The sequence below is a fragment of the Phaethon aethereus genome (assembly GCF_964289735.1).
Source record: "Phaethon aethereus genome assembly, chromosome: 12".
Classification (NCBI taxonomy): Eukaryota; Metazoa; Chordata; class Aves; order Phaethontiformes; family Phaethontidae; genus Phaethon; species Phaethon aethereus.
The window spans coordinates 9,663,685-9,676,298 of NC_138588.1; the positions used below are offsets into that span (position 1 = coordinate 9,663,685).

Sequence of the window (12,614 nt, forward strand, 5' to 3'; positions counted from 1 at the left end):
ATACAGGTTTTGAACTAACTTTCTTAGAGCTGGCAAATGCTAGCACTGAAAATGAAGTTTCTCTCAGGCTTGTCATTAATGAAATGACCTGAGCTCAACGTTCTTCTTGAGTTTTGGAACTTTGTTCTTCACAGGTAGCAGATCAGGTAATGGACACACATTAGCAGAGCACCATGAAGGGGTGGATGCGCATGGCATACCTGAAGTCAAGACACCGGTTGGATGTACATGAATTACACGGCAAGTACAGCTGCATGGGTGTAATTTTGATTATATTTTCACTTGGGCTGTTTATAGTTAACGCTACACTACAGTTTTTTTCAGCAAGCACACAGTGCTGGTTAATTAATTGAAGTGTATAGTCATAACCAGTTTTAGTAACACAATGTTACACTTAAGTATGTCCAGTTGTCTTTTGCCTGCAATCTTCTTTGTGCTCTTCACGATCGATGTCTTGCAGACACACTACCATGACCAGTGCTGCCATGTGCTCTAATGATTTGTTAATTTATTCAATGAATGATTTGGGATATGGGTTATTAGCCTTATTTTCTAAGGAAATGAGGCTTCCACAATGGCACAGTATCTCTAAGTTCTCTGTGGGAATCTCTTGAAACTGCTGACCAATTTCAGCCAAATCTAACAAAGATACAGAGGTTTCCGTAACTTTCAAGCCTGGGACGCACAGCACGCTTGACACCAGGAGAGCGGAGCTTGGCACGCTGCAGCTGAGGAGCAGCTCTACGCACCCTTCTGCAACCTACATCGGCAATTCTCTAGGAGTGAGACTGAACGCCATCGGGCACCCCTCATCCGGCCTAGCCGGAGAGCAGCCTGCCATGCCCCGGAGAGCTCCCCGTGACCGGCACCCTGGGCCCGCCATGCCACGCTGTGAGGGATGAGCGCGGCCTGAGCAGCAAACAGCCCTTCCTTTCCCCAGGGTGACCCGAGCACGCGGGAGCAGGAGGGCTCGGGAACAGCGCCAGATGATCCCGAAGGCTGCGGGAGGGCAGAGGCCGCCCCGAGAAGGACAGAGCGGCCCCGAACGTGAACACCAACAGGCCGCAGACCGCCGCCGCCCCCGCCTCAGCCGGCGCGAAATGGCCCCCGGCGCCCCGCCTGCCCGCAGCCCCTGCCCCCGGCCCCGCCGCGCATGCGCGAGAGGTGGGCGGCCGGGGAGGAGGAGGGGGCGCGAGCGCTCCCGCCGCACGTGACCGCGGCAGCGGCGGGGGGCTCCCTTAAAGGGCCAGGCGGCGCGCTGCTCGCGCGGGCGGCTGTGTCCCGGCTCGGTCTAAGGGCTGGCGCTCTCCTCCCCTCCCTCCCTGCCCCGCCCCTCCCCGCGCACCTGCTCGGCGCCCCTGCGCAAGGCCTAGGGGGCAGCCGCGAGCCGCGGCGGGCGGTGCTGTGAGCAGTGCCGGGCACCCGCCTCGTCCCCGCCGGCACCTGCGGCGGGCGGCCCCGCTCCGCGCCCGTAACCCGGAAGCGGTGCGGCTGCGAGGAGGGGGGAGCGCCGGGACATGGCCGCTGCCTGCTCCTGCCTGCGCGCCGCAGCCGGCATGGCCTTGTCCGCGGCGTCGCGCGGCTGAGCCTCGACCTTGCCTTCTCCTTCCCCTCCCCGACGGACCCTCCTCCTCCTCCTCCCACCGCCGCTCGGACGCTGCCTGGGCCGGGCCGGGGGCGGTAGCGCTGAGGGGGGCCCTTGCTGCCTTGCGGGGGCCGCGGGGCTGGGCTGGGGCGGGCGTCCCTGGGGACTGGGGCCGGCGGGGGCCGGTAGCGGGGTGGAGCCGGGCAGGCGCCGGCGGGCCGCGGGTGGTCCGTGGGGAGGAAGGGCCCTCGCCTGGTGTGGCTGCATGGTCCCTGCGGGGGGGCGTCCGCTTGTAATTCTGGAGCGTCGCCCTGAGCCGTGGGATCTGGGGATTCATTTTATAAATGTGGATATGTACGTGTGATCTATTTTCTTTGAGGGGCTCTAGGGAGGCATGTTAGAGGGTTGCATTTACTGTAGCATTAGTTGTGGGATTTTTAAGGGCTAGTTGTACTTCGCTTATATTTTGTGGGGTTGGTGTGGTGTTTTTTTTTTTAATAAGCACGTTTTCAGGCTTTGAAGAGCTGCACTGCTTTTGCTGAACTGTAGTTCCGCCGAGGTTGTCGGTGTTCGCATTTTGGGAGGGCAGCCGGTAGCCTTGCAGGAAGGTGTGCAGGTTGCGTCGGAGGAGGGCTCTGGGACGGTTCGGTTTGACTTCTTTCCAGTATAGGTTAGTTTTTTTCTCTGGTGTCTCTGATGCCAGAACAAGGCCCCAGAATGAACGGTTTCTCTCTGGGCGAGCTCTGCTGGCTGTTCTGTTGCCCGCCTTGCCCCAGCCGCATCGCTGCCAAGCTGGCCTTCCTGCCCCCGGAGCCCACCTACACCGTGCTGCAGCCCGAGCAGCAGCAGGAGGCTGGGGCAGCAGCTGGGGCAGGGACCCCGACGGGATCAGGCACCTGCAGTCTGCACTTGAGCGAGCGGGCGGACTGGCAGTATTCACAGCGGGAACTGGATGCCGTGGAAGTGTTCTTCTCCCGCACGGCTCGGGATAACAGGCTGGGCTGCATGTTCGTACGTTGTGCCCCCACGGGCCGGTACACGCTGCTCTTCTCACATGGTAATGCTGTGGACCTGGGCCAGATGTGCAGCTTCTACATTGGCCTTGGCTCCCGCATCAACTGCAACGTCTTCTCTTATGACTACTCTGGCTATGGGGTGAGCACCGGCAAGCCCTCTGAGAAAAACCTGTACGCAGACATTGATGCAGCCTGGCAGGCCCTCAGGACAAGGTAAATGGATATTGGGGACAAGGTATTTCTGTATCTCTGTTTAAGCCTAACAAGGCCAGTGTCTGCACAATTAACCTGCTGAGAGGAGGAGTGGAAGCGTTTGTGGCTGGCTTGAGTTATTTTGATGACCTCACCAGATGTTCCATCAACAGCTACAATGCTATTTGCTGGATGGCTTCATTTGTTAAAAGGATGCACAAACCTTCATCCTTGGGTTTTTTCTAGATTTGGGGGTTTATTCAGCTGTATTTTGTGCTAGCCATTGCTTCACCATTGCAAATCTCCATCTTGAGCAGGAGATACTGCACTGGTTGCAGTTTTGAGCTCGCAGGATGTAAAAAAACTTTAGTTTGACTTGCCCACTGCTGTGTACGCTTAGAGGTAACCCAGTTGAGCCAAACCTTTGAATTTGACGGTAGCCTGGGGTAGTGCTTACCAAGAAATGGCTGGTGTTCAGTGATGCATTTGGCATTTCATGCAAGCTTGTGCGACATAGATGTCTTGCTCTTTTGGCAACAAAACAACTGTTATCAAATGGGCTAGGGTAGCGGGGTGGAAGGAAAAATTGTTGGCAGGTGGAAGTAGAACTGGGGATTCTGCCAGGAGGAGATGCCGAAGTAGCTGGCATCCAAAGGGATGGAGCAGCAATGAGGAGACTCTGGCAAGGTGGCATGGCTGGTAGGAACAGGAAGCCCTTGGCTTCTAGGAAATCCTGAGCTGAGCTGCAGCCTCTGGCTCCTTCCTACAACTGATTGCCATCTCTGGGCCTCTGTTGCTGCTTCTGTCCACAGAAACCATGAGCTTCTTTTGCTATTGCATAAGTGGTTCTTAAAGTAGGACCTCGCAGAACAAATCCTGAAAGAGAGAGCTTTAAAAAGCTTAAATTGTGGCAGTAGGGCAAGAGAAAAGAACAACCAACGTTTTCTGTTCTTGGCTCTGGGGTTGTGTAGATGAACTTAGCATATGTGAAATGAGTATTTAATACCTATCTCTGGGATACGTGCCAGCTTCAAAAATAGTGACAGGAGTTGTTACTAATTTAGATAATTGGCTTTTCAAGGATCTGGAGATTGGTCAGTCGTGGAGTCCAAACGGCTTTTGACATTGGTCTGCCCGAGTCAAATTAAGAACATGGGGGAGAAAGGTGTAGGGGGAAGTTGCCCATTCGTAGTGTGTGTTCTGTCTGTGAGCAAACCAGATTCTGGGTTAATTTTCCAGGACTCCCCCCCCCCCCCCCCCCCCCCCCCAAAAATACTTTGCTTGAATATAAATAATATGGGTTTATGTGAAGAAATAATTTTGATATGCTGTATATGCAGAATAAATTATTAAATGCCACTATTATGCATATGGATTATATAAATAAGGTTTAAAGGAGGAAAAGTGCTATGTCTAAGCCAAGCCTTGTTAAGTTGGTCCTTCAGTTGCTGTGTGTTCTCTCTGTTTCACAATGTTTGGTTGATGATATTTTTTCATGAAAGCCTTCTAGAGCTTTGAAAAAGTGCTTTCATGTCTGCCTAGAAGTGCTTCTGTCTTGACAGGCAGTTAGTATGTGTTTAAGATCTACGTAGATCCAGAAACAAGGGGTTCCTTTGCTTAAGTCTTTTGAGAAGCCTGACCCAATAGGTGATGCCAACACATGCTTAGGTTGCTCTGAGAGTATTGGGCTCTTCTATTAAAGTGTAACTGGAGGAAGTTTGTAGTTTTATATTAGAATCCTTTCTGTGGTTTATACAAGGTCTAGGTTCTGCTTTCCTCTTTAAATTCAAGGGTTGAAATTTGCCAACTCTTACTTTGCCATGTTTGTAATTCCCACATCTTAGTGCTACTTTGCGAGTACTGTTAGAGTAGTTGTGTTATCATTGGTTAGATTTTTGGGAGTCAAAGAAAATATTACAATATTTTAGGTGTCCAGTAAAGAAATAGGTTACTGTAAAATGTAAGCTTAAGAAAAAAAAGTTAATTGATTCTGTCTGTTAACAAAGGACTGTCTTCATAACATGTATGAGCTGAAGTAGTAGTCTCTCTGCTGATGAATTCTCTAAGCAATAGTGAGAACTTAGAGACTGACAATTTCTTAGCCCTTTTTAATAAGTCCATGTGGGTCACAATTGAGTGAAATATTCTGCTGTAAAAATACAAGTCTGCTTCTTGAGGTAAAATGTCATATTATGCCATTTCAGGTGCATTGGTAGCTTCCAGGAGTTTGTGTATGCTTTCATTCTTAATGCAAATTCCTAACATTTGTCCCGTGGTCGTATATGGTAGTGAACAGTAATGCAAAGTTAAAAATGAAGTCTTAAAATAGGAGAGGTTCACTGTGCTGTGAAAGCATTTAGTCATCTGTGCTAAGTTCTGTGGGAAGCTGTTGCTCTTACGAATCCACCAGACATTTCACCTGGCAGCAGAAAGGAATCATTAAAATATTGGAAGTCTGAGATTCTTTTTTTTTTTTAAATTGTGCCTGTGAAGTACCAATGATACTTAGCAAATGTTAATTTATCACTGTATTTTGAAAGTTGCCCTAAGGTGGGAATTAACCCTACACTTGGACAAAACAGATTGCTGCCCAGTTTTAGAAATTATGGTGAGCTGACTGTGGTTGCAAACATGGCTGCAAATCTTGACTGTATTTTTTTTAAGGTACTGAAATGAGGACCTTGCTATCACATACACATTTAGGTATCAAACCTTACATAACAAATTATTTTTCATTTACTGTTTGAGTTTTACAATCAAATCATCAAATTTTTTTGTTCGGTTTCAATTATCAGCCTGTCTTTGGAGAATCAGTGTCAACTATTCTCCATTATTTTAGTCTTTGAAGAGTAACTTATTTTCCTTAATTAAATTAGTATCTCTTCTCATGAATAAGGTATACTCTTATATGATAATTTTACTAATTATTAAGTTTGAATGCTAACTATCTTTCAGCCCAGGTAAAGATGTTGACATATGATTTTATTCCCTTGAAATGAGTTTTTATGGAAGTTCCTTCAGAGATCTGACTGTAGCATTGGTTGTTCTAGTTCCAATATAAAGTATTACTCAGTAATTAATTTGTTGTTTTTTTATGTATTTATTTCCACTTGATTAACAAATTTCTCAAAAAGAATCTCCTTTTCATTGCTTCAGATGACATTTTTTTGTGAGTGTTTTATTTTAGGCAGGTTGATCTGTTTCTGTTCTGTTTGTTCCATAACCAGATTGAAAAGAAGCTATATCAGACTCATGAGTTTTCTCTCATGGTCCGTATGGTTTTAAGTTGCTGCTTTTTATTGAGATGTGATTAACCTTATCCTAATACCTGATTGACTTAGTACAACATCTGCACAGAATGTCTTGACTGTCATTGTCCTCCCCCCTTTCCTGAATTCCACATGGAAAGGTTGAACTTTTGAACACTTTTACATTAAGACAATGTACAGTACTTAAAAACAGGATGCACACTTAGGGTTTGGGTACAGTGCTTAAGCACAAAACCATGACTGCTTTGTTGATTGCATGCTATTTATATTAAAATAAATTTGTATGTTCTCTAAAAACAGAGATTTGTGAAATGTTTTAAAATCCCTGTCAAATGAAAGAAGGCACTGCTTCCTGACTCTCTCTGCTTCTCTACTAGAGTATCAAAGAGGACAACCTATTAGTCCATCTTTTGAATATTGAAAGAAGGTGAAGAAAATATTCTTAATAAATAACTTAGAAGAGCTGTTCTTGTTGCATTTGACAAAATACAGCGTGATGTTTTTTCATGACGCACAATATAACCTAGTATCTTATGTTTCTATTTAAGCTTTTGGTAAATGATAGATGTTATTGTAATGTTTAAATGCTTCATTCTCAAAGCATGTATATTTGAGTTTGTCTTTCAGTCTGTAGAAGAGCATTGGTTCACTTCCATATTTCATGAAGCTTCTTGGCCAATAAGGCATGGTGAAAGGAATTTAGTTGTGAAATGGTGTAGTAAAACACAAGGGCTTTTGATCAATGGATGGCAGATAGTTTAGAATGTTTAAATAGTTTTTTAAACTTTTTCCTCAGATTTAATGTTTAAAAAAAACACCACCTTTTATTATATGGGAATTTTATTATTTGTGGTGGTGATTATCAGTCTCTTCTTATTGCTGTTTGCTTTGCAGGAGATGGTAGAAAAGTGTTATAGTTTTCATTTGACTAAAATTAGGAAACACACCAAATTGTATTAGACTAGAGTGATAACTAATCTTCTGAGGTTGTGTCAGTTTAGTTCATCTCCATTCTGATTTGCAGAAGTGGTTGCAGCTTTCTAGGTGAATAATAGCTTCAGGGTTTTTTACCTTAATTTATCAAAATAGTTAACTTCTACTTTAATTTTCATTGCAACAGAATCTTCTTTCACTAGCACTGTGTTCCTGTGCATGATCTAACCTGAATTCTTTAGATTGAATATTTAGAGGTTTTGGTAAAAAGTTACCAACTAAATTCCTGACATGGCCAAAGGCAGTGCTTGGCAGAATCGTGATCAATAGTCCTGGAGTAATTAGTAGGGTTCCCCTTGCTCATGGTGCATCAGCTGGTAGATTTTTCTGTCATTCACTTTGATAGGGTATTACCCACTTCCAGTTTTCAAATAATGTTGATATGGTATCTGCAAAGGATCATTTAAAGAGGCTATTCTCAAAAAGTTAACTTGTCCTACCTGCCATGGTCAGCACTTCAAGAAAAAATGTGTACAAGTTTGCTCAAAAATAGAAACATTCAGAGTAGTGTCCTGTTGTCATCCATGCAGTGAGCAGAGATTAATTCAGATGATGGGTGTCCCAGGGATAAATAACAACAACTGTTTAAAACAGGTGCTCTGATGCTCAAGTGATTCAAAATGTTTACTGAGCTTTGGAGTCATATTACATAGTTTAGTCACTGAGGTAAAAGTAGTTTTGTTAAATATTTCCCTATTTCTGTTAGGATTGCAAGATCAAAGCTTCTTTAAAAAAAAAAAAAGATTTTTTTCACTGTCAAGGATGTTTTGCAACTAGTGTTATTTGTGAGGAAAAATAAGCTGCCAGAGAGACTTGGCTAACAATACTTGTTATCCTGGGTGTAGATGGTCCTGAAATTCAGCTGCCTGAACTGGAGATGTTGGTTTACCCTGCCGTACAAAGGTTGTAGGACCTGGTTCTCAACATCGCCAGAGCAATGAACATAAAGGTTTCTAGAGGACCATATTGCTAAATCCTACATGCTGAAGTAACTAGAGGTTTCCGTCTGCTTTTAGTTACATTTCATGAAGTGTACGAGAAGGAGAAAGGCAAGCTTTTTCCCTTGATCACTCTGGATAGAGACGTGTCACCTTTTGAGGTTCAACTGAGGGCTGTTACAGGGTGGCTGTTTGACCTGGGTGTGTTGCTGGTACCACTTAGATTTGTTCAGTTTGTTCTTAACAGTGGAGTATGAGCTGGACTGTGTAAACCTCAGTGGTTTTGCTCTGAAGGCAGGGTCAATCTCCAGTCCACTGCAACCTCAAAAACAAAAAATCCCTCTAAATTCAACCTTTATCCTTTGTTACTCTGATATTTTGGAGGGTTTCTAAGTGCTGGGCTAAGTTTACACTAGCTCATTACTTGTGAATGTAAGTAAAAAGAACAAAGAAAAAAACCCCAAACATTTAGCAATGCTATCCAGGACTGTAGATACCTGTGGTCATAGGTGGAGAACGATTTCAAGCTACAAAAGTGGGTTATCTGTCTGCAACTGGTTTTGTGGGGAAAACTGACACTTCTTGAGCAAATGGAAATTATTTTTCCATATTAAATGAAGAAAACAGGTTCTTTCTGGTTTTTGTGGTTTTGGTCCTGCGATGCTTCCTCACACAGAGATAGACTAGTACAAAGGCAGTGTCAAGCAAATGGCTGTTTGGAGCTTAAGTTCTGTAGCATATGTCTGAATTTTGTATTTCATTTTAATATGATATTTGCTAGGTGGAGAAGGCAATGTGATTATAGTAACTTTTACTTTTAAATCCTGCCCTAAACCTACTTTTAAGCAAAATATCGAGACATTAGTTCCTCAGTTGCATTCTCTGTTGGCTTTAAAGACGACAGTCTCAAAATTATGTAGCAGTAATAAATTAAATAAACAAATAACATAGCCATTTCTTTTTTCCTAAAACCAGTAATAAATTTAATGAATAACTAACACTCCCTTTTGCCCTCCCTCGCAAATATAAATCAATTCCAGGGTGCATTGGAAGCAGTTGAAATGAGTCATAAAACAAGCTGCGAATGTGTTGTGCCTAACATGCTTGTGCACATACAGGCTTGCTTTTGCCAATTAGCCCCTAAAAGAAATCTCTTGGATTAGGAGATAGTTTCAGTTGCCACTGCACTGGAGAGAAATTGAAGGCAGTTCTCCATGTGCAAGGTGAGGAGTGGTTCCAGGTGTTTTCTTGAATCTAGGGAAGGCACATCTTTACAATTTTTGAATGCTGGTGACTCTTAAGTGTCTCTTCATGTTAATTTGAGTATGTATTGACTGTTTATATTGATCTGAAATAGAAATAAGTAAGGATTGGTTTTTGTCTGACTCTATAACCTTGTGTTTGTATGGGCTGAAATACAAGAGGTGGACAAACCTCCTGTATCTATAAAAGTTGGTGGACGGTGGACAATTGAGATCGCTAGAGACTAATACTTGTGAATTGAATAAGCAGTTTCAGTGACCCATCCTCTACTACTTCATCTTGACTGTCCTGCTTTCCAGTTTTCAGATGAATGACTTGCACTGCTCTTGCATGCTCAACCTGGCACCTGATGATGAAGCTGAATTTCATTCTTGTTCTCAAACTGAGTGTTTTGTTGGTGTGGGGTTTTTAATGTGTCAGGTTTGTGAGCAATGGAAGTGTGTGATTGTAAACCCAGGAAACTGTATGAACACAGAGGAATAAAGTTGCTTTTAATAGAAAGCTAAGGATGTAGAATGGGATGAATAGTGCATAGTGTCATCTTAAGGACTGAGGAATATCCTTGCATTTTGTATTCCAAAGGCTAATTTGAGAAAAATGGGTTATTGTGGCATGTTTGCACATGAAGCTATGCAACCTGCAAACAGTCTCCGGAAGGTGCAAATGTAGGCCAGTTGTATAATGACAGTGTTATACTAGCATTATCTATATCCATATCTTCATTGTATTTTTTTTTAACCACTATGTTAGCTTTACAGAATGAAGCTTCTCCTACTGGCGTTAAACATTGTGGTTGGATTTGTCAACTATGAGACCAAATAATACAAAGGCACAAAATTGTGCTAAACAGTAGGATCCAGCTCAGTGCCCATCCACCTTTCCACCCTTGGTTTCATGTCTCATGAGCATATGCATGTCTTTAGGAAAATCCCTAAAATCATGAAATAAATCTGTAAAATCTTAACTTTCAAAAAGAAGTCTATGTGGGTTCACAAATGAAGAATGATGTTGATGGGAAAGATGAAGTTTTAAGTTCGTGCACTTGCCTCAAAGTCCAGAGGGAAACATTTAAATTAGAGGTAATCTCAAAGCATTGCCTCTGGTTTTTCTGAATTGGAAATCTGTTAGAAAATCTTCATTTATGCTTTCCTGACAGTAATGCTATTTATTGGTACAGTCTCTTGAAATTCTTTCTAGGTACGCTTTTTAACTGTTAATTTGAAATTATTGGTTTCGACAGTTTTGGGTATGCTTTTAGGAAGATCTGTGTTACCGTGCCTGATTGAAAAATCCTCCTTACATAACGAAATGTTACTTTAAGAGCTTTGACTCTTTTGAGCCTTGTTTATCAGCCAAGGCATGCTGCTGAAACAAGCTGCATACATCAGTGTCTGGCAAATAACCCTTCTCAAGGCATGCAGTGTTAGCTAGTAGCTCAGAGATTTTTTTTTTTACAGGACACTGCCAAATTTCTTAAGATCCCAGTATGTTAGACCAGTTAACATTAACTTTGTGATACAGCATGGCCCCTTCTTTTTTTGTGCAGCAGATGAACAACTCTGCAGTAATGGATAATGGGATCCAACAAGTCTGAAAATTCTCGGACCAACTTCAACATGTTTCTCGGGAAAGCATGCTTTAAATAGTATGGCTCACAATGTTTCTTTTTTAATAAGGTTGTTTAGAAAGGATTTTGCTCAGATTATAAGATCTTTCTGGACGTTCCTCCTCTCTGACTTTTAGCTTTGCTTTGGATGTTCTCATAGAACTTGAAAAATGGTGTTCAATATCAGCAAAGAAGCAAAACCAGCTATGTATTTTTTTCCAGTGTACAGGTAAACTGAGATAAGGTTCAGATGATTTAATAATTATTCCATGAATCTTAATGGCTATTTACAATAAAAGTTTAAACAAGACACTTTGTCTTAACTATTGCACTATACAATAAACTGCAAGCCTTAATAATATGCAAAATAAAAGAGAAGCCAACAGTAATAGGAGGGTAGACTTCTGTCAAGCGTTTTGCAACCAAATGGTGTACGTAACCATCTATACTTTAAAGGAAATTTTGAGTAGTTAACTTGCCACTGTAAGCATTGGACTGTTTGGTTTTTTTGTACAGTAATTTTTGGCCCATTTCTGTATAGTCTTCCCCAACATCTGATGAATTTATTGAAGTAGGTTGTTGGTTGTATGACAGCCTGGGGAGAATGGCATCTTTCAGGAAAACAGTCTTGTTCTTGAAGCATGTTCTCCAGGGCAAATTTACAAAAGTTTTCTCCAGCATGTTATTTGTTCTTTATAGCTTCATTTCTCACAAAAGTGTGTGTATGCTTTGGTGTGTTGTGGTTGGTTTGTTTTTTTTTTTTTTAATTGAAGTAGCTAATTCAGTATAATATTTATTTTGGAGGTGTTCCCTGGACAATTCTTACCTTGAGGCAGCTGGTCAAGAACCAGTCAGTCTCCTCCTTCCCCTAAGACTGGAATGTACCTCAGCTTACCTACTAAGCTGTATTACAGATTTTCTTCATCATATTTTTTGTTGTTCTCTACTGTAAAAAGCTTGTCTATTTTTCTAGTAAAGCATGGTTTTTAATGTGTCTTAATAATACTACAGAAAAAGTTAGCGTTTCAGTCTGGATATGAGCATCTTATCAAGTTTAACCAACTGTGAAAGTACCAGTGTTGTAGGAAGAGGTGGGGTAGTGTTTCAGCTACAGTTTTGCTATTTTTATGCATACTAGTTTATGAACATGTAACCTTTGCCTCAAGACTGGTTAATAATTACACTATGACTTAGCATACATTGCAGGCATCTCTCTCTGATGCAAGAAGCACCCTTTCAGGAGTCAGTACAGTAGTTTAAGACATTGTGGTTTAGCTTTAGGCCTGACTAATATGCCTAAAAGGTTTTGACTTTTGCTGAATCTCTGCTAGCTTTCAAACTTCTGTTTCTCTGATACAGAAACCCTCTGCCCTTTCCCCAGAGCTCTTGCTAATTATTCATGTAATGTGATCTTTTTCATTTCCAAAGCCCCCTGTGCGTAAAACCGGTACAATTAGTTCTTTATTCTGTTTTTGAAATTTGTACTAAAAATCAATCTGATAATGCAGAAAGTACTATCTGTGAAGGAATATAGGCAGAAATATAGTTGTCTTTTTACAAAAGAAATTATTGTAATTGTATTTGATTTTACAAAGAACGAAGATGACAACGTACCTGAATATAACTTGGATCTGAATTCTTGATGCAAAAGATAAGATTGCCATAACTATTCAGTGTTCACCGAGTTTTGTACAGGTGAAGGTTGTCATGTCTCCTTGGTTTATTGAGTTCTTTTCTATCCTTTATTGTTCT

The 12,614-nt window shown here is 42.3% G+C and overlaps 1 protein-coding gene across 1 annotated transcript in view; it reads left to right on the plus strand.

Moving 5' to 3' along the window:
* Nucleotides 1–1,018: 1,018 nt before the first annotated feature.
* Nucleotides 1,019–12,614, plus strand: part of ABHD17C (abhydrolase domain containing 17C, depalmitoylase) — a gene marked incomplete at its 3' end in the record, with an annotated part of 29,603 nt that continues 18,007 nt past the window's right edge. The window contains exon 1 of the mRNA XM_082005386.1: nt 1,019–2,814. Within this exon, the coding sequence (XP_081861512.1) occupies nt 2,282–2,814 (533 nt within the window). The 5' untranslated portion in view covers nt 1,019–2,281. The remainder of the gene's footprint in view (nt 2,815–12,614) is intronic.